Source organism: Xiphias gladius, chromosome 6 (genome assembly GCF_016859285.1).
Source record: "Xiphias gladius isolate SHS-SW01 ecotype Sanya breed wild chromosome 6, ASM1685928v1, whole genome shotgun sequence".
Lineage (NCBI taxonomy): Eukaryota > Metazoa > Chordata > Actinopteri > Istiophoriformes > Xiphiidae > Xiphias > Xiphias gladius.
In genome coordinates, this window is record NC_053405.1 from 27,118,743 (window position 1) to 27,141,914 (window position 23,172).

At 40.1% G+C, this 23,172-nt stretch overlaps 1 protein-coding gene across 1 annotated transcript; it reads right to left on the reverse strand.

Moving 5' to 3' along the window:
- Positions 1 to 439: 439 nt before the first annotated feature.
- On the reverse strand, positions 440 to 19,446 carry si:ch211-247n2.1 (calcium-activated potassium channel subunit beta-2). The gene is made up of 6 exons (XM_040129659.1): positions 19,402 to 19,446; positions 17,529 to 17,769; positions 4,368 to 4,475; positions 2,506 to 2,676; positions 2,099 to 2,294; positions 440 to 1,118 (listed from the first exon to the last, which is right to left on the reverse strand). The coding sequence occupies exons 3-6, from the start codon at positions 4,415 to 4,417 to the stop codon at positions 834 to 836; spliced, it is 702 nt and encodes a 233-aa protein (XP_039985593.1). The 5' UTR covers positions 4,418 to 4,475; positions 17,529 to 17,769; positions 19,402 to 19,446; the 3' UTR covers positions 440 to 833.
- Between the last annotated feature and the right edge of the window lie 3,726 nt (positions 19,447 to 23,172).

The window sequence follows — 23,172 nt, forward strand, 5'->3', positions numbered from 1 at the left end:
TTTGCAGTGTCAGTATATCAGCAGTGATAAAACTTTTTCACATTGGACACAAACTCTAAATCCTTTCATCCTAACACACAGATACAGTATAGCATTAAAGCAAGGCCTGTTTCATGTGGACCCAAATGGCCTAAAATGCACTTTTTGGTATCAAGCTACAGTTTAAGAAGATATGTCTTTAAAGGAACAGTTTGACATTTTGGGAAATACATATTTACTTTCTTGATGAGAGTTACATGAGACGGTAAATACCACTCTCAAATCTGAATTCTAAATGAACCTATACACGTGGAAACAGCCTGCCCGAATTAAACAAGCTATAATGTGTTAAATACTGAGCTTCATAGGTGCTGGCAGGCAGATTTTATCACCTTTGGACAGAGTCAGGTTAGCGTTTTCCCCTGTTTCCAGTGCTAAGCTAAGATAACTGGCTGCTGGCTGTAGCTTCATATTTATTGGACATTGGACACAATGGAAAAGAAAGCAAATAGGCATATTTCCCAAAATGTTTAAAAGCAAGCAAATGCAAAATAGGCATTTGCATACATCTTACAAAATCAAAGACCGGCCAGCAAACAAAATGTGAATTATTATTTCAAAGATTGTTACTGAGCTTCAACCACCAACAGGCCCCACTAGTGTCACACTCCAAACCAGCATTAGTTTATCTTCAAATCTGGATTTCAACCAGTTGTGTAACCATGTTACTTTCTTTGAATCCCAGGATTCCAACAGTCATAGACCAATCGACAGACCAAATCATGCCTCGTGAAGCTGCTTCAGTTGTCCCCATGTCCATATAACAGGAACTCCCATCTGAACTTGTCTACCCTTCACCTCTTGATGTGGCTTAGTCGCTCACACATGATAGATAGGTACTGGGTCAGCTTCACCATGGCAATGATGAGGGTTCCTCCGATCAAGGTGCAGGTTGGCCAGAACAGGGAGTGGAAGACAGCGACCCGACCGTAGATCTGAGTCAAAATGGCACTGTCTATCCTGTCTTTAGGGTCCACGAAACACTGAACTGTGTGCTGAGACCTGAGACGCTCAGAAATGTTCTGAACTATGGCATGTGTGGCTGCATAGTCCTTATGGCACTTTGGGATGTAGAAGCACTGAGGCAAAGGAAAAAAAGAAGAGAAAAACGGTGAAACTGAAGGTTGTGTTTAGTTTTTTCTTTAGCACATTGTTCTATTATTATAGTCTGGTCTTGTGGTAATCCAGATGTATTTAGGTTCCAGAAGTGCTTTGGCCTTTCACTCATTGACTTCAAAATACTTATACACTTATATATATTAAAATAAATATGATTCCTGTTTTTCTATTCATTTTGCCATACACTGTATGAATAACAAATTACAAAATTTGATTTGCAGATTAAAAGTTTAGAATAAATCAAGACCAAATACAAATGTATTTGCTTAGTCATTAAATTAATACTGTTCACATGTGCTTAACACAACAGCAATATTTGTGATCAACTGGTTGATTGTCTGTGATAAACATGGATTTGCAACCAGTTTATTCCAACACTGACAGAAAAAGTGAAGTATCAATACCACCAAGAAATAATTTGCCATCACAGTGTTGTAAAAGTCCTGCATAGTCTGTGTGAGCTGTCTGCATAAGATACAAGAAAATTTACCTGGAAATTTTTTTTTTTTTTTTACCAAATTTGAATATAGGTAGGTATGGAATGCACTTCAAAAAGCATCTGAAGCGACTCTGACAATAAATGAATAAATTACTATGAAAAAACACAGTGGTTTATTTGTCATTCACTGGTTTCTGACTTAAAAAGAAACTTTCACAATCCCTAACAAGAATAACAAAACTGAAAGGCAGATGATACATCAGGGGCAATTTGGGGTTCAGTATCCTGCCCAAGGACACTTTGACATGCTGAGGAGCCAGGGATCAAACCACTGACTTTACGGTTAGTGGGCGACCCGCTTTACCACCTGAGCCCCAAACAACGATGATGATGAATCCTTGAAACCCAAGTAAAAAAAAAAAAAAAACCCCACATAATTTAAACGTACTACTAAGTGTTTCAGGGATTTAAACAGCAGCAGCATTATCAATTGTTGAGTACCTCAGGGTTGCTGTCCTGTGTCTCCTCGTTGTGCAGCAGTCGTACAACCTTTCCTGAGGAGTTGAGGCTGACGTAGACCTGGAGACAGGGGTAACGGGAACTCTTCCAGCACTCTGTTCCACAGCTGTACGAGCAGTTTACATCCCACATGATGGTGGAGTTCACAATAGTGCAGTTAGCCTCATCTGTCCACACACTGTAGAAAAAGATAGTGATTTCCACTTGATGCGGGATCATATCTTAGCTTTGTAGTGTGCTTTATGAGAATATTTTTAAGGGTTTAGTAACAAGTTAGTCATTGTGTATGAGGATGCAGTTTTACACAACTTTTGGTCCAATAATTACTATACATGTACACGAAAAACTGAGCATGCATTTGTTGTGTTTCAAACTGAAAGTGTTGTTACCTGTCAGAGTAGGAGCGCAGTATGGTGATTCCAAGCACAAAGTACATCATGACAGAGAAGAAGACCATGCTGAGGCCCAGCAATATGGCTCTGTCCTCTCCTGCTCTCAGAGCTGTCACTGTCTTCCTCTTGTCCAGGACCTCATACTCCCGAATCTTCTGGTAGATGGATCTGAAGAAGGTTAGCATTAACAGTTTTCTCTCATTTTGCCACCTGTCCTTGTCAAGCTTTGGATAAGGTGCCCAATAGGACAAGTTCTCAGCTAACTCTGCAGAGTCCTTATGTCTACCAATGTAATACCTGCCTCTTTTGTTTACCATGAGATTAGTTCATTTTCCAGGAGTTAAGCACTCTACAGAAGGCTCATGGGATAGTGATGGCAGCCCAGTCTATTTTGTTTAATTACATAAAGTTTTGGGTTAAATATTACAAGCATTTGACATCCTGTAATGCATAAGCATGAATTCTAAACTGTCTGCCTGTGACTTTATCATCTTTTAATGCATCTCCAGTATGTATGTGGTCCCAGGTACCTTAGAGAATCGTTAACCTCCTAATGGGATCCTCCAATAAAGTCTTGCTAGTTCCTAAGTTGAGGCCAAATGTGAACGTATCCCTGGGCCTCAAAATAACCAACATGACACCAGGTAGGTAAACCTTTTGTCTTCTTTTTAAGTCACCTCTTAAAACCCATTTCTGAAAGTAGCGTGCTGTTATTCCCTCCGCCAAGGAAGTTACGTTTCCACCAGTGTCTTTTTGTTAGTTTGTCTGTCAGGATTACTCAAAAAGTACTCAACCGATTTGCACCGAACTTGGTGGAGGGATGGGGCATGGGCTAGGAAAGAACCAATTAAACTTTGGGGCAGATCTGGATCATTTTCTATAAATTTGAATTTTTTTTCTCTGAAGTCTGACGTATATTGTTTGACACTGGCCTTGGCGGAGGTGTGGGCTGTCTGAGTACCCTTCTAGTTTTTGTTATGCATTACAGGAATTACACTCATCTTTTATTCTTAAATTATCGTGTATTTATCTAATATTCTGCATTTTAAGTAGATCTTTCTGAGTTTTATTACTTTCATGTTTCTCACTCTTATAATGCATGACGTGATGCACTCCTTCAGCTCTTGAATTTACTGACAAGAGCTGATGACGAGAGCTATTTATAATGCACACACTTCAGCTACTGTATCTCTGGCAGTTCAGTTTCATCTCCAACTGCTTTCATCACTACACTTCAATTTGTAATTTAAGTGTGATCCTCTCTTACTTTCTAGAGACGTTTTTACTGCTTTCAGCCTCTACGCATCAACTGACCTTTCATCTAAATTTTACCCTCCAACTGACATTTCAGCTGCTGCCACTGGTTACATACCAGCTGACACTTGAATTATTTACAGTGCACATACTTAAACTCTCTTTGGCACTTAAACTTCAACTGTAATTGTATTTTTTTTATCATTAACAGTTCAACTGCCTCATGTCTTTCTCTTAAAATGACATTTTAGCTACTTTTATCTCTTACACTTCAGCTGGAAGTCCAACTGCGTTCAATGCTTTACTCTTCAAATATTAGCTCTGCTTCTTTCAGTGCTAAAATACAAACTGGCAATTCAACTGCCTACAAGGCTTACCCTTGAAATTGAAATTACATTTCAAATACACTTCAAAAGACACGTCAGATCTTCAGATTCAACATTTCACATGCAAACAAATAACATTTAAATATTTTAACCTGTTTACACATTTACATGTGCAATTTCCAGCACACTTAATTTTCCTCAGAAAATGTAGCCTTTTCTAGTTCAAAAATATTTATGTATTAACATCAAAGCAAACACAGGTGAGACAGGATTCACTACCTGCGGTCACTTCTTCCATTGGTTGCTTTACTTCCTGCCCACAGAAACATCCTATCTGACGCATGTGGGAATTGTAGTCCACCGTTGCTGCCAGAGGTGCTGACCCACCTATGGAACATACAGATACTGTGAATCAAAAACCCACAGACCCTACAGGACATGACTCCCGATGTCCTGACCGTCTACGAGGAAGAGGCCAGAGGGAATAAAGGCTGTGGCTCAGATTTAAAAAAAACAACAACTTTGCTGTACTTATGTAGTTCACATTTAAACTCAAGAATTGAGGGCAACTACATATAGATTACTAGAAATTACTGGACATAGATTACATTTTTAACATTATGTTAAAGGGATTTCAAAAAAACCATGATAGTGACCACCAACATCATGACAAAATGAGTTGAAAAGCACATGTTCCGTTAACAATGGCTAGAAATATCAGTGACTGTACTGGTCTAAAGGGCATTTCTAACACAATAATACTAAATATATCACTTGTACAGACTGCAGGTAATATCAAAGAGGAGAAAACAACCCCAGCAGGTTGTCGAGACATACGTTCATATATCAACACTGACCTGACCCAGCGTACCTCATAAATTTTTATGTCCCAGGCTTAACGGCTTTCTTTCATCGGTCATCAATAACAGTCAAGCACTCACTCTGAGAGGTTACAGTGTTGTCAGCTCAGTTGTTTGTGTATACTGTATGTGCATGTGTTGTAGACAGCGGCTTGTGGTTCACTGTGCAGGCAGAGCTGCTCTTGGACAGAATATAGAGTCACAGTTTTTCTGAGACTGAGGGTTGGCCAACATACAAACACTAAAGTCAAAGAGGCTCCTCGAAATTCTGTGAGTCTGCTACAAGTGAGCTCTAACTCCCATATTCCAGAGTAGTGAGGAAAATACCTCCGCTATGGCAACAGGCCATACTACGATGGCTACAGCTGCCTGCTCACTGCAGTTACTTGTAAAACCATGAATTATTTTCAATGCTAATGTTTTTCACATTCTCAACTTCTCCGATATCTTTACATGGTAACTATGTTACAATTAAGGTTAGGAAAAGGCTGTGGTTATGAAAAATAAGTTAAGGTTAAGTTATGGTCATGGTTAGGCACCTAAAACTGAAAGAGATTGTGGTTAAGGTTAAGCAAACTTTAATTGCAGGCTGGACACAAACACAAGTCTCTCACATCTAAGTCTGACATGCTACACACCCATCCACCACCCTGACCTACACATCCCCACTTTCTTCCTCGCTAAAGGTCACACTGCTTCGCACATTGGCACTGAGTGTTGGCAGTGAACGTAAATAGTAAGGTGCAGATTTGTTTAATCTGAATGTATATTGATATTCCTTGGATACTAGGCTGCTGTCTTGGCTTTCTTTTGTTCTGTTGTTGTTGTGTTTTATGCCTATTGAGGCTTAATGAAACCAATTCAGAGTAACTCTATCAAATATCTGTAGCATATCAGTCTGCCTGCATGCCTTCCGGCTAGTGTGGAAAATCAGTGTGTGTGTATGTGTGCATGACTTTCCTGAGAACATGTGTTGGTTTGATTTATGTGCGATGGGAGTGTTGACTGACTTGCATGCCTGCACGGGGGTCTATGTGTGTCTTTGACTGTTATATTTGTCTAAAGAGAGTTATCTTTGCAAACTAATGGAAAAACTCCAGTGCCACACAAACAAAGTGGTATCCGGACACGGTGTCTACAACGCATAACTGTCATTACTTCACAGTTTAAGCACTCCTGCACAAATGGAAAACACGCTCTCTCATAAAATCTGCTGAAGGTCAGACAACATTGTCACTGGATCTAGAGAGAAAAACTAACATTATATTCACTTACTTACAGTGAGGACACACTCTATTTGTGAATTATCCGCCATTTTGTTCGAGAAGCAAACAAACACGATAAGAAGGGCCTTTATGAGCATGCAAAGAAGATATGGAGTTGATATTCTTCTCTTTTTCTTTGGGTATATATGTCAACATGCCATCCGACTACATTTCTGTGCTCCAGCCAAGTGTTCTAGTGAACTACAAACCAAAGTTGAACCTTTGCAGACTGAAGGATTATCCCTACAGATTGCTTTCAGAAATATTTATGTTTACCTGATAGACACTCCTGTTTAGTACATATCAAATTTAGTTATCCAAATCTTGAAATATTTCATTATTTGCTCCATGCTGTGAGTGATATAGACTCTTAATGGCTTTGTTTGGAATTTGAGAATGCTAATATTGGTGTGAGTGTACTACATAGAAACATGTTAGATACTGACACCTGTTTCAGACCGAGTGCTCTTGGACCCAGTTAATCGCAAACTGTCCCGAAACTATTGATTAAGTACCCCTATTTTTCTTAACCTATGAATTTTTGTCCTTAAAGAGGCTCATTTGGCAGATGACTACTTGTGAGAAAATCATTAATCTGACTGCTAATAAATGACTGAATGGTTTTTACTATCCATTGTGTTAAATTTTGTTGGAAGGAGGCCAAAAAATGGTAGTACTGCAGTGTGATAACCAATCGATCTTGCAAGCCGATGACCTGTTTGTTTACACCGCCAACATAATGGGGGACTTGGTCACCGCCCCAAAATACCTGCATGTGTGTGTGAAAGAATAATACTAACTCCAGTACTGTGTTTTGTTAAAAATGTGTTACATCAATGTTTTTAAGCCTGTAAAGCAGAAATTAGACACACCTCTGGCATTAGACGCACCTTTAAAGGTGCTGTTTGTAAGTTTTATCTGCCACTGTTGGTGATGGTCGCTTGCCAAGAGCTTCAACCATCCTTGCAGTTACAGTATGCCTGCGATAATACTCCCTCTGAGCAGCGGTACTTCTTCAGGGCGGACTGGAAGCTACAATGACTCACTTTTGGAAAGTGACAAGTTAGCACGCTAACCAGTTAGCCCCAGCCAGACCGGGGCTAGCTGGTTAGCATGCTAACTTAACTCTCAAAACGAGAGTTAACATTGGTGTTGCTTTCCACCGCTGGAGACAGTTCTTGGCGAGTAAAGGAATAATGTTTGATGCTAAACCAGCAACATTTCTTCTAGACTGGTAAGTAAAGAGCTGTTAATGCAAACGCTGGCTATGTAGCAATAGCAAAAAATAGAAATAGCTCCTTTAAAATGCTAGAAAGAAAGACTGGAAAGGACAATGGTTGCAGGTGGACGGAGCTGCAGTATCAGTGTCTATACAAAAAGGTAATGAGGGCAACATTTCACTGGTGACTTCAAGGTGATTCAGTAGAATGTATAAAACCCTAAGAGCTGAGACACAATATTATTATATTATATATTATATCGTTATACCATTATAATTGTACAGTAACTGATGGAAATTACACTCATTTGCAGTCATTTAAGGCCTGCTAGTTGACATGTGTCAACTGAAACATTCACGTACTGCTAATACATTGTAGTTGTACTATATTGAAGGTGCAACTGCAGCTGGCTGAGGGAAATCACCTTTGCTTCTATTTTACATTCCGTATTACCAACAAAGTTTATGAAATACATTTAAAAATCCTTCACAAATTGTATCGCAATAAGCTGCTTGCACAGACGACTCACGGGATGGATTTCTTTTTTTTCAGGAGGACAGTTTCTTGGAAAAAGACAGCGAGTCACATCGATCCACCTATTGCGAAATGTTTTTTTAAGACTCCTCAGTAAGTGGAGGTGAGAATGATCCGCCAGCTGGGGCAGAATGTTGTGAGGAGAATTTGACAATCATACTTGTACTTTGTCAGGTGAGGAAGGTGTTGTTATTGTTGATACCATCTCTGTAGTTAGTCTGTAGTTAGTAGTCGTTTGTAGCAGCTTTTTACCATGCATTCATCATTGTGCTCTATCCTTCAGATCTGCCAGATGGCTTGATAACAGGCCTTTGCAGATTCCTAATTAAAAAAAAAAAAAAAATGATAGGTGTCTTTTATGTTTAGCAGCTGTTGCATCTACAGGCATGAATGCTGGTAGTGTGACTTCTAGTGAAGACTGGACTTCATGACCCAAGGATTATCTTGCATACAGACCAGCTGATGGTGCTGCTGATTATTCTGTTAGTCCCAGAGTTGGTGAAAATGGGAATGGGACCGTGTCCACCAAATGGCCGGTGGACATACTTCATGAGCTGCATGCAAAGCATTGTTCTTATTCTCATCCACTTCTCAGAGTGCTTTATACTGAAACCAAGATAAACATGAACAAACATTTAACCACATCCCTCTGTCCTGTATTTTCAACGCCAATTACAAACTATTATATTAACCAGAAAAGAAGAAGAAACAATGTTTTAACATATCTAAAGTTTTGTATTTGCAAAAGTAAATTTAAAAAGTATTTTGGAACTGAATAACAATGATTTAAGGCCACACATGCAGGTAGGCATGCACACCACTCTTTCCGGACAACTGTCAGGGGATCATTGTGATTGTTAAAATAATGTCAAAATATCCCCAGACTTTAGGCATGAGTCCCCTCGAATTTTTGAGATTCAAAAATTCTATTCAATTCTATGTTTGCAAGAGGTCACTTTCTTTCAGTCTAGAGTACATGCATAACATCGTCAAAACAATCATATCGAAACCAACTGTAATACCTGTTCAAAATCTGTCACTGTGTACCTCTCGAATTTATTGACACAGACAGTAAACCAATAAAATCTGAAAGACCATCAACACTCAGATCAATATTACATGACTAAAATTTCCAATAAATTAGCAGCACAGTGAGTTTTCACATGTAAGACAAAACTAAATCCATGTTTTTGACAGAGTCTGGAAATAAGTCAGCAGGGCATTCAACAAAAACAGGAGCAAACAGAAGACTGAAACATCAGGAAGCTGTTGTCACCTGGTTACTAAAGCAGGAGCAGGCAACATGACAGGACTAAATATTGACTGAAGCATGCTTCACTGAACATTCACACACAGAAACGCTCAGTCTATAAAAGTAAAAGGTCAATGAATAATGGACCACCTAATGGGTTCCCGGGTCAATATTTGCTTATTCTGTATATGTATGTTGTGTGGTTGGTAGTTTCAGACAGGCCTTTTTGCACTGGAGATGTCTTAGCTGCAGCTGAGTGACAGCTTGAGTTCACTGAAATATACACTGGTGATAAGATGATGGGTGGTGAGAAGGGAAGTGAAGAAGCAAAATTTAAGACTGAAATCCAACCTCTCTCCTAACACCCTGGTTGGCAACCTGGGGGTCAGGGTCCCCCAGAGGGTCGCAAGATGAATCAGAGGGGTCACAAGATTAATAACAAAATGGGACAAAAACACGTTTTTGCTTCGCGAATTATGCTACTTTTTTCTGATCATTATTATTTTTAATGTTTATTTATATAATAGCCAATTTAATAACTAATCTTCTTGAAATGTTCTCAATTTATATAGGAAAGCATTTTCAGACAATCTGAATGTCAAGATTAAATTCAAATATTGTTGATTAATGGTAAGTATACCACTAAAATGAAATAGCTACACATCAGAATTTGTTTTTCTGGCTGTATTGATGTAGAAGCAAAATAAGTTTGTCTAGGCCTGGTACAATCATATCTTTTTTAATATTAATTAGATGACAAACAAAAGTCTGTAGCTAAATTTACAGAAAAATGATCACAACTTAAACTGCAATTGCAGTTGCAATGCAGTGACATTGCAAATGCTGGTATACAGTACGTTTGGCACCTTAGTCAAGTGACCTCATAGTAATGATCAAATAACACACAATATAAACACAACACAATTGGATTACGTTTGTACTCCTTAAACTGAATACTGACAAGTAATGTAGTGTACTGTATAGAGGGCCGACAACAAATGAATTTTATAATGGACATAGATTGTCACTGGTCAGTTTAATACTGCAGTAGATGAGGACACCCAGCACAGTGCAACCAAAACACAAAAACTGAACAGAATCATCAGTCATGGCTAAACCCAATCATACGTGGACTGGGAATGATACAAAACCAAGTGCATCCCAGTGACAAAATTCTATTACACAATGCACAGCATACATTTTAGAGGTCCAACATCAGTGCTGATGAGGACATGGAGGCTCACCTGATTTCTGACTGTGGTGTCGGACAGAAGTCAACGGTCAGACTGTCGGAGCAGTTGTCCCCTAAACATGGCACCTCGCACTTTTCAACGCTTCTATCCATGGGCTTATGTTAACCTTTATCCAAGCTAGTACTTCCATTTATCTGACTCAAAAGCTCTCTCTGCAGCTTGCCAGAAGGCTCCTCAGGCTTCGCTGTTAGATGCTAAGGCTCAGTGACAAGAATTAATTGTCAGAGACAGAAGAATCTTTTTACCCCCAATTTCACACAGCATCCACTTTTGAGGAAGCTATGCAAACATTACAGAGGAAAAGGAAAAAGAAATAAAAAGAACTGCAACACTAGTTTCAAAAATAATGGAAGCTACTCATGATAAAATCCACTGGATTCTGCTTGGCAGAAAGCGAGCAAGTGAAAACTGAGAATAAACAGGAACCAGTCAATAATGATCCATCATCTAGAGCTCTTCCCCAAATATAATCACACAAGTCTTTGTGGCCAAGGAGAAAGAAGCCTGATTGCTCTGCTTCTGACTACTGTCTGAGGTGTCAGGTTTCTATAACAGTAATGTAAGTGAGTTTACGTCAGCCTCATCAGCATCTGTCAGTGTGGACGTGGGAGGTGGATGGGGTGTGCGGGTGACTGAGAGGACACCAACTTGACAATATCAGCGTTCCTGAAACACCAACATCAAGTTGGGAATCCTCTAGATTCTGTATCAAAAGCCTCTGTCCTTACCTCCTCACACACCACTGCTCAAACTCAGGAAAATAGCAGCTGCTAAATGAACTGTCACTCTCACTGTAAATCCCCCGTCACCTGGCGTTTATCACTGTCATAGCTAAAAGGTCCTGGTTTCACTTTTTGTGTGGAGTTTGCACGTGGTCCCCTGACAGTACAAAGATATGCAGATTGGGAGAGACTGAAACTTTGAATTGTCCACAATAAACCAACTATACGGTATATTACCTGCTCAGCACCAAATGGCCGGTGGACAAGTTTGTCGATCAGCTGAAGAAGAAAGAAAACATCTAGCAGCAAAAGAGGCAGATGTGTTTTTAAGGAGTGGGCACCAAACCCTGTTGCAATAAAGGAATGCATTGGATTTTGGAGTATTCTGCAACAATTAGGTTCAATAATGCCCAAATCCAACATTATTAAAATGACTTAATTTTCTGCAGGATCTCTGCATGCCAACTAAGAAGTTATGAAGGCAATGGTTAAAGCAAATAAATTCTGATTAAGGTATTGCTAAGGTTAGGCAACTCCAACACAACAGAAATTAATTTGCCCTTCACAGCCATCCATCACTCCAAACCTCCACACCCATACTTTCTGCTTTGCTACACAGAGCGCACACTACTTCCTGTCCTAACAATAAACAGTACTGGGCCATAGAAAGTGTTTTCTGAGACCAAACTAGACGTAAAAGAATATGAATATTGGACTTATGTTCATCGAGTTTCCACAAACACAAAATCCAAATTCTGATGCGTTAAAGCAGGCTCTGCCCGAGACAGGGTGGTAGGTAGGGGGACAATGTGTGGTGGGTGAAGTGTAATACACCCAGTTAGTGACAGTGATCTGCACAGCTGCATGCGGACAAATAAAAAATGGCAATTATACAATAGGAGGAGACACTTTCCGGTTAGTATCATCTTATACTTTTTTTTACTTTTTTCGGCGGATGTGCCAGAATCCAGATTTCATTGCCAGCCACTGTCTAATGTCTGGCACCACACTCCCACGGTTGCAACAGTCTGAGACACACTGCTTTTGACCTATACATGGATGACAGATATCAGAAATAATAGCTTTTTTTCTGCATGTGTGTATGTGACTTTGGTGTTTTCAATGTCTAGCTGTCATTTCCGTGCCAAAAGTAATACTGGGTAACAGGACAAGCATATACTGTGTAGTGACAAAGTGGCAGTAAGAAGGACAAGGAAGACAAGTAAGAAAAGAAGGAAAAATAGAAGGAATTCAATGTAAATATGTCTTTATGTGGGTGCATACGCACTTGGACGCAACTCTTCAGCTGTGACTTTAATGTGAGTGGTGCCATCTATAACTGCTGGTATATAACAGTCTACATGTGTGTTATAAAGATCTTATCAGGTGGCAAGCAACTCTAAAGGTTTATACATGTCTCGCTAAATCATGTGGACACGCATACACAGCGCTATTTATTCACCTTTCTTACAGGTGCTAAAAAGGTCACGGGCAGTATGTCGTGTGTCGTTGAAACCCTGAGAGGAATGTTCTGTGATGTGGTCATACATTCTACGCCGTATACACATGCTTGCATTGCTTAAACTGTCCTCCCTGCATCCTTAGACATCAGCACAGCCGAATACCACACCACCATAAACACACACACACACACACACAAGCCAGCGGTTCATGAGCCACTTGTCTCTCTTTGACACATAAATCTCACAGCTTTCCTGGAAGGTGGGACCGTTAGGAGACATGGTGACAGCACAGGTGCTGCCATTCTCTGGGACAGGGTTGGAGGACTCACAAACACACAGGCATACCTCCTACAAACACATACACAGGGTGCATATGAGCAATGATGTCAGGGTTCTGTTTCGGGAAGGTTGTCTGGATGGCATGTGTTCAGTGTGTGTAGCTCGCAGTTGTCTTTTGCCACCTGACTGACTAGAGAACAGACAGGGCGAGTCTCACACAGCTGTTCAGCCTTGTTTAGAATCAAAGAGTTGAGGCTTATAAAATAAAGCTGCAGTAAAATTAACTTATTGTAAAATCAGTAGAGGAGCTGTCCATGTGGGGTAAAACGAACCGGATCACTGCTGTTATTTTCCCCCTCTACACTTACCTCCACTTGTGTTTACAGTGTGTTCAGACTAAACCCAATGTGAAGCTTTGCCTTGCTTTATTTGCAAATCGTTTTTTTGCTGAGTTTGCTTCTTTTTCACAAACAGCCAGTCTACTAGCTTTATAGATGGCTAAAGCTGTTATATAGACTAGTAACTTGAGCCAATTTTTTGCTCAAGCTGAAACATTCATCTTTTATTTTGCAAAGCATAGACTGAATCCAAGTCTGTCTGCATCTTTCAATCGTGGATTTCAGGTGTCACCTCTAAAATTGTCTTCAAAACAGAACGCACCTCTATGGTGTTGTGTATTCTTTTAACCTCAGCTTGACTAAATTATACATTGTTGCTGCCTGATTAGATTTGTCAGAAACTCTGTTAAACTGATGGAGACAGCAAGACAGCGATATCTGGATTACATATACTTATGTTATTTGGTTTTTCTCCTAAAGTGAAGCCGAATAATTGCAAGTTTGTAACAACTATAGCACAATGCAAACTGCATTTTGAAGCCCTGTCTTGTTGAGGTGTCCTTTGTATAAATCTAGTTTGAAAACCTTTATTTACATTTTTCTAAATAAAGTTGTGTTTAATGAGATTATCGCAAACCAACGGACATTCAGCAAAGCTGGTCCACAGCTCAGTTTTGCTCCTAGGGGTGAAATGTTGCGGCACCATAAACACTAGGCATCCTGGTGGAACATCTGTCTAACTTAGAGGGGGGATGTGCTGTTGCCACTTCACTAGCCAACTAGGTGCTAAAGTAACAGTGAACCCAGTGTGAAAATGCAACTTGGCAACACTAGTTGACTAATTGGAAGAATCTTCTTCATTTCACCAATGCGAAGCGGATGATTCTTCCAGTTAGTCAACTAGTCTTGCTGAGTAGTTTTTTCACATTTGGAACACCTGTCCAAGCAACATGTTCTCACTCCCCAGTCGTCATCCTTAAGCCTCATTTCTCAATGTGCTGGGTGGCCCTATAGGCGAGCTGTCTCCTAAAAGTTATTTTCTATACAACTAAACTGCAACAGCAAATACGTTTTGTACGAAACATAATTGAGATGGAATTATATTCGTTTTATTAAATAATGAGGATATGTTGTTAATTTATGTTTTTGGAAAGTCTGAAATATGTTGATACTGAATGTATCAGTACAATGTTCCCAGACAATGTATTTTGTTTTCAGCCTAAATATCTGGTCTAGCAGTACAATATCCACTTGTAGTGACTCCAGCATTATTAAACTGAAATGCTTCTGTTTAGGCACTGAGAGCACTTGGTTAAGGTCAGGGAAAGATCCTGGTCTGGTTTAACTTCAGGCATAACATGTTTATTTAAATTTTACCAAAACCATGACTTTCACTAACCTTAACCACCCATCTGACGACTACGCAGCCGTTAATACATGTAGAGCTTCATTCGTGCTGTAGTGTAACCTGCCCAGTGTATTACAAAGTGACACCATAGGGGCCATGACCAAGTGTCTGTATGTGACGATTTGGGAGTGAGAATGCGTTGGTCCAATACACAAACCATGGACCCACAACATCTTTTGTTTGATTCTAGCTGGGGACATTTATAAGATAAAAATATTGGCTGAAAAAAAAAACTTAAATTCATTGATTCATAGTTAGAAATACTTAAAACAAGAAAAAATGAACAAGAAAATCGAATTTTTGTCCATCTGGGAACCCCCAAGTGCCAAATACTATTGTTGCTCAAGAGCTAGACCTCCAATATGACTGCCAGTGGGGGTTTGACTTCCCCTGAAAGATGTCTGTACTGCAACTGCAAACCGAAAGCGGGGCATGATTAATACACAGTATCTTTCTGTAAAGCTACAACCGCAATGGCCCAACGCCAAACACTGTTTCCTGACCTTGTATGAGAATATGTGACGCAGAATGAGAGTGACACGGGCAGCACAAGCACAGAAAAGGACAGAGGGAGAGACGGATGGAGATGTGTACTGTGTAGTGTACTGTAAAAAGCATTAAAGTTGGCTTGCATGAGACGTACTTTGTTGTGATTGTTAGACTGAGTGCTAATGGCGGAGCGGTACAGACAGCTGGTGTTAACGGTTGAGACCAGACTTGGAGGCACCTCACAGCGAGGTACCGTTAATGGAATGATCCAGACTGCGGGGAAGTCATTTTAGTACATGTAAATTAAATTATCAGCTGAACAACAGTTTACAGTAGCTTGGTGGCAGGTCAATTGAATTCAGATTTGAAGAAAGTATTTTAAGACTGTAATGGGTATTTTTTGCATATTTAATAAACAAGAAATGGATTTAATTTCTAATTTATTTTCTTAAGTTTTTATTTAATCCTAACACATGTCATGAAATGTGTTATGAATACATTTTTGCATTTCACGTAAAGACAAGCATTTGTCAGTGTAGCCGCACATTCGGTTTCCCGTGTAATTTCTAATGTTTAATAAAAGTGTTGTTAAGTGACTTAATATCAGATCAGCTATGATAAACGTAAGGGTGCTAATGCCTCATTGATCCCTATATACTGGCCGTGTCCCAACTTAGAAAAATTCTGAAGAGATGTATTTCAAACACTTTTTCTGTTTTTCTCACTGGCCTCTTGCAGTTGACTCTTTTGTAAGACTCCAAAACATTTTATCCACCCATTATTATTACTACTATTATTATTACTTTCTTATTTATCTTTCTCCCCCTTAGTCAATTATTTATTATTTTTGTTATATTTGCTGTTTTATTCACTGAAATCTCATCTGTAACCACCTTTTCATTCATTGAAAAGTTTGAGGGTTGTTACCGATTTATTTCAAGGAACATGACCTGCTATTCTGAGAACATTTACACTGCACAGTGCAATGAAAGAAAAAAACTGTTAGCCGAGGTATACTTGGCTGTTTTGTTGTTGTGGTTTTTTATATTATAAGTAACTCCAGGTATACATTGAAGTAATACATCATAAAAATATATATTCTCTAAGTTGCTTTTTCCTCTTTGCAATGGTTAGCTGCTTTGCACCTAAACACACACACACACGAGAGTTTTAGAAACATTCAGAAATTACTATAAATGTGTTAAACAAATTTAACATGAAAATATTTATGACTGCATTAGCCTATTTTTTTGGAAAATGGGGGCAGCAAAAACAAGCTTTTAAACACAATACTGACACTGACCCTGTTAGCTTTTAGTTGCCTGTTTACACATCCAGCAAACACAGAGCTAGATTAGCATTCATTTGGAGTCGTTTCTGACTACCTGATGAATGTAAGTCCAATTAAACTCTCCATTCACTTTGTTTTACTCTCCACCAACTCCTGAGGGAAACGTGCCTCTTTAGCTTCTAAATGTTCCCCTGTGTTTCACCAGTCAGTAGCTAACTCTAACCGCTGGCTTTTTTGTTACTGAGCAGGTCATGTACAGTGGGTTTTTGCTGACACCAGCTTCCAGGTGCAGCCAAAAATGATGCCGATTAGAGAGGCGCATGCTGCAAAACCAAAACAATGAGCTGAAAGACGCTAACACCGTCCGTAGAGCTGAGAGCAACTGCAGAGCTCAGTGATGTATGGGATCATCATTACGAGCAAACCCTTTCACATTATACAGTCTGATCCATTGTCCAGTATAAAAAATTACACAGCCAATATATCCAATAGAAAAATATCAATTATAGCAGCTTTACCTTCAGACGTCTTCTTTATTTCAAAAGCAGCCAACTTTACTACACACAAGAGATTCAAATGAAGCGTCCTCTTAGAATGGGAGTACGTCACATTTGCACCATGATTTGACAAATACTGTATAATACAACAGGGATTCAAACTGCTAGTGAAAACTTTTACGTGTCTTTTTCTAATCTTCCAGTGTCGAGGCATGGCTTCGAGATAGGTCTGTGCAAAATTCTGCACTAAAATATCATGGCAACATGGTTGCACGAGCTTTGAATCCACCATAATGAGGGCAAAGTTATCAGATATCAGAAATTACAGCTCACACAAGACACACTGCATTGATTTTGTTTTCATTTCAGTGACAGAAATAGACAGCTATTACACAACTGAGAAAGAGGAGCTTTACCTAGTGGGGGAACTACTTTTACATCAAGGTTGCACCTCTGTCATATTCAGTTATCCCGAATCCCCCAAACTTTTGGTCAGCATAACCAAACACCTTCTTGAACGCCTTAATGCCGTCATAGGACTTTTCTCCTGTTAAACTGTCTAAACTTACCTTCAATGGCTGCTGAAGTCAAAAAGTTTCCTGGCTGCTGGTGGTCATTTTGTATTTTAATCCCATGGCATGTTAAGAAGTGTCCTCTAGGCTGAGCCAACATGTGATATTCTGTCTATCAGGGACGGAGCAGCTCCAGCAGCCCTCAGCATGCCTCCCATAGTGCAGACTGAGTGACAGCCATAATATCCACACTGCCTCTCACTGCTCACACCAATAATCGGTGTGTGACGGTGATTGTCTGTGGGATTTGGGGGAGAAAGACAGTGTTTTTCTGAGGGACTGAAAAAGGGAAGGTGAGCAGGGGGAGATGAGAGACTGAGAGAGGAAAAAGAACAACAAATGTTATGGCCACAATAACTAAAAGCCACATGACAAAGCATTTTAAAGGTTCAGGTTTCTTCCATTTTTGTACCCATTGAAGGCTTTTTTCGGGGGGACTTTTCCCTTAGCCAATCCAAGGACAGAGGGTTTTGTAGGCTGTGCAGATTGTAAAGCCCCCTGAGGCAAATTGGTAATTCGTGATATTGGGCTTCATAAATAAAACAATTAGGAGAAAACGATTTTGAAGGGCAAATTTGTTCTGGATTGAGATATTTTTGACCTCAAAGCTCCAGTAAGTAAGACTGGCTAAATGACAGCTCAAAATGTCTAACAAGTGTTGGTGGGTGACCAATAAGCTTGGCAATACATTTCATTTCTTAAGGCAATTACAAGTCCTCGCACCTGAATGACAGACCACTACGGCCCACATGACTGTTCCAAAAACAATTCATGCAGAATGATTCATGTGAGGATTTGTGTGGCAACCAAAACTATGTGGCCAAACCCGCATTATTTAACTTTTTTTGGCTACTTGGAGTCAGTGAAACAAGCTGTGAACACAAAGCTTATTTTACATAAAAGAACAGCTTCAAAATCCTTTTGATGGTACACTGATTTGTAGCGGGGAGAATGGCGCCACTTTCATTCCCACCCTGCGCCCCGAACGCCCACAGGGCGGATACATCTCCAGTGAGAAGTGTGTAACGCTTGACGGCACTACATCACACACCACCAGCTACGGGTCTCCAGCTTCTATAAGAAGACTAGCTCCTAGCGTCTACATTTTAGCACACAACTGCTGTGGGTTCAGATGTTTTCAGTCAATCACATCAGCCGAATGCTGTTGACATGAGTGGACGGCGTGATTTCTGGCATGTACTGAGATGATGATTTTGTGTTTGTTGCCTGTGCGATTGATAAGCTTTGTTTTTCTGTACATTAGCTGTTAGCGTCCAGGGGTACGCTGCTTCCGGTACCCTCAACCACTCCAACTTGGAGCCCAACAGAATCTGATGCACCAGCGTCCTGTTATTACCACTTGTGGCAGCAGAGGCCGCTCTTGCTGCTACTCAGCAAAAGTTGCATAGTCTCAAAAGATATGTCTGAATTTTTTTCTTACCAAGAAATAAATTAAAAGATTATTAAGCGCTATTGATACTGATATTCAGCTGATATTCATTTTCCTGCTGAAAGAATTACGAAATATTACACAGCACCTTAATAAAAACATGTATTTCACAAATAGTTCTTGTTATTTGTAGTTAAAAAAAAACCTTTCTACTTTTTTATGAATGTGTCCCCTATGATTCTTTTTATGTGTAAAATTTGGAGACCAATACGGTTTTTTGACAGTTGATTATGTAACCTTTCGGATTCAATTTTAAACTAAAGAGAGGCATCACACCCAAAGACATGAGATTGTATGAATAACTCAGTTATAGTTCCTTCTACTCTATTTGTACTGTACAAAAATATGTTAAAAACATGAGATGAAAACCGGCATTAAAGCTGGTGTGTACCGAATGGAAAAACAGATCAGTGGGCTCACCCTGAGGTGCAATAGGCGCTGGCCTGTCTGAAGCTCCGCTGGTTTAGCATGCTGTTGCTGTATTAATGTCTGAATATCTAGCGGAGAGGGCTGCCTACACACACACACACACACACACACACACACACACACACACACACACACACACACACACACACATTAGGACCACAGGATGGAGTGCAATCCAATAATCAAAGAGAGGGAGAATTGGAGGAAGTGAAGGCTTTGCTCACTTTCCTGATGGTAGGAGAGTGCGAAAATGCAGAGACTGCGACTAAATATTTCCATCCACTCCATCCAATTCAAACTTTGATTCACTGTGACCTTTCCTTGAGTACAGACACTTTAAAAAGTCCTTTATTATAACGTAGAATTTTTTATAACAGAAGAGCATCTTGTTGTAACTTCTCACTATGGTAGAAATCTTTGACTTACAATATAACAACCAGCTAAGTTTATAATGATCACTGATAGTAATTCTCAGACAATAAATGGGTACTTAGTTAATTAGTATAGTATTTCATCTCCATTCCTCACAAGAAACAACTTAGAAAAAGAGTGGTCAAACTAGATGCAACAGAGGCTGAGAGATGCTGACTTGTCGTCCCTAATGAGTCAAGGTCCAAACACACTGAATCCTCCAAAGCATGCAGTCAGTTGTATTTTCTTGTCAGACTGTCCCAGACTTTAACAACACATGTCTTTCAAACTCCAAAACACGGGATATTTACTGCTTATCTACCGCAAATTACTGGCAGGGGCGCAAACTCGCATCACTGCAATTTTTCATTTTAGCAGGGCATTTCTTACAGATGGAAGTGAACCCAGCCAAAGCTCATTTGATTTGCAAAAAATGCCGTTAAATGCCGAGATCTGATGCCAGATTGTGCATGTCTGGAAGGTAATTGAGCGCTAGAGATTTTTCTGCTGCTGTACTCCAATGTTTGATTTGAATATTGTTGAAAGGTAGACATTTTTGGAATTCCAAGTGTGTGATCATCCTGCGAAGAGGAAGGCTATATGTGGGGAAATATTAGTCAAAATGGCCTGATGTGAGCAATATTGTACAACAAAAATAAGTGTGGGAAAATTTCAGTAGAACTTTTAAACACCAAGAAAAGGTTATTTCTGTAAACAGATTTAAAAAAAAAGTAATATAACAACCTACTTAACATATATTATCTGGCTGTTCAATCCCATCTACATCGGCATCTTTAGAGTTTGCTTTTCTCTCACTGTCTTGACCTTTGCTGAAGTCCCTTGCATGTGTTTTTGATAAAACAGTGACTCAGATTTTACACCTGCTTCAAATTTCAGACGCATTTTCCTCCGCTGCAGTGATCAAGTTGACTGTTTAGCCACTACAAAAGACCACGAATCCTTTGTAAATGATATCCCTGACAGTCTTTCTGTTATAAAGGTCAAAGGTGGAGTGACCCTTTAATGTGGCCATTAAGTTAATTTACCATCTGCAAAGTCATGCAGTGACTCAAGTTGCATTTACACACATTTACACCAATTACCACAGACCCAATATTTTCACCTTTTAGTTCGTTGCACCACCACAGTTAAGAGCTTCATGTTGAGGTATCTTACTAAAGCAGATGACCTACTTTAATGAGAAAAAATGTTCAAATAACAGGATCATCATGTGTGACAGGGTGTACGTAGCCAGGAAATCCTCTGCAGTTGCTTTACCGATAGGTGGAAGCAGGGAGGCGATCTTATTGTGATTGTAGGTGGTTGTGCTCTTGAACAAGGTTCAGCAGGGGGCAGTGTGGGGTTATACAAATCAACATGGAGGGGACGTTGTTTGTCCATAGGAGGCACTGTAGCCATAATCTTCCCTATTCTCTCTCTGTCTCTCACACACACGTACTGTACATGCAGACACACAAACACACAGGCAGTATTTTGAATCAGGGTTCACTCCGGGCTTAACTTGGCATTCTATTTTAGAACTCCACCCTTAACAGCTCGAAATGGACTTAGTGACTCAACCCCACCCCCATCCTGCTGTGGGACTGTGTGTGTTGGTATGTGTGTGTGTGTGTGTGTGTGTGTGTGTGTGTGTGTGTCTTCTAATGTGTGCAGAGTTGGGAAAGAAGAAAAGACAAAGAGGTATCAAAGGGCCAAGGCATCAGGAGGAAATATAGGTCATACCAGACAGGAGGGAGTACGAAGTGAAGAGAAAGAGGGAAGAAGACGGCGGAGGACAAGATACTTGGCCTCTCACAGTCCCTCATGTGTCCTTTGGCAAATGAACAGCAGGGACAGAGAAGCAGAAAGAGTAATGGAGGGATGGAGAAAGCAGACTAGCACTGAGTCGAGCACAAGTGTACTCTGGGTGTGTATCTATGTGTGTGTGTGTTCCAACCAATCAACAGCAACCATTACACTGGGATGCTCCTTCCCTACTTCCTTTCTCCTTCCACAAAGACGTGACCTAAATACCAACTCCACCAAACTGTTGGAGAAAAACTAAAAGAAATTGCCCTCAGAGAGTGTGTGTGTGTGTGTCTGCGGGTGTGTTTAAGTGGGTGGGTGTGGGTGGGTGTGGGTGAGTGGGGGGTGGGGGTGGGGGGTACGGGTTATGGTAAATGTTGCATCAGTCATGAAAGCCATAGTGCTGCAGCTCAAAGCTTTATTCTTGCCTGTTGGCATAGCAACCCCTGAGTCAAACCAGGATGATCAAAGAGCGCCTGATTATCCAGTGTGTGTGTGTGTGTGTGTGTGTGTGTGTGTGTGTGTGTGTGTGTGTGTTTCTGTGTGTGTGTGTGTGCATTTCTGTGAGTGTTTGTTTAATACACTGCTGGATATACAGAATTTTATGTTATGTACCAAATATATAAAATTGCTAGATGTAGATAAGGGATAGCTCTGCTAACGGTAGATCCGTTACACTTGCTAGCGTACTAAAACTATCATTTTCACTCTGGTATCAGCAGAAACAGATAAATATGTTAAACTCAATACGGATGTGGATAGTTCCACAAATCCTTGTCGAAGCTCTTACGAAGTGCTGTCCGATCTTATCTAGAAGTGACAGTGTTTATAGCTGTTGTGAATGGCTACACTCAAAGGTGAAAGCAAAAGCCTGCTGTCATAGAGAGAAGTGAGACATGATAATTGTGCAAATCCAGTGACTTTGCAAACTTTTGGACAGTCTTTGATGTTGCACTTTGCTAGACACAAAAGACTTAAAGAGGGAAGATCTCATCTCCACATACAGCCTAGCTCTGTGTGAAGTGGGAATGCTTATTGATTTTTTTTTTTTTTTTTTTTTAAGTTACAAAACTGTCTGATGCGGCCCCCCCAATTCTGACATTGAGCTGTGAGGGCAGAACCTTCTTCTGAATCATACTCATGCTTTAAGTGTGCGAGGCAAGCTGATACCGGCTGGACAATCATTCTCATAGCTAACGGGAAACGTGATTTTGTGACTATGGATTTTAACTTCCTTATACTGGGAAGCACCAACGGGTTTTCGGGGGTTACTGCGGCTGAGAGAAGAGCTGAAGTGCACACGTTCGGAAATTCTCAGCCACAGGTTTAAGTGGGTGGGTGGAAGACATTGTATGGTAACATTATTGTGCCGAGAACCAACACAATGGAGCAGTTTCAAGAGAAACCTAAGATGGGAGCTTGTTGATATATTTGAAGGTTCCCTCTTCAGTGAGATGCTAAGGACCTCCTCTTAAGCTTTTGCTTCCTGTACATCTGTTTTTGTCACTGGGACCCAGCCCCTTAGTGCACACATAAAAAATGTTG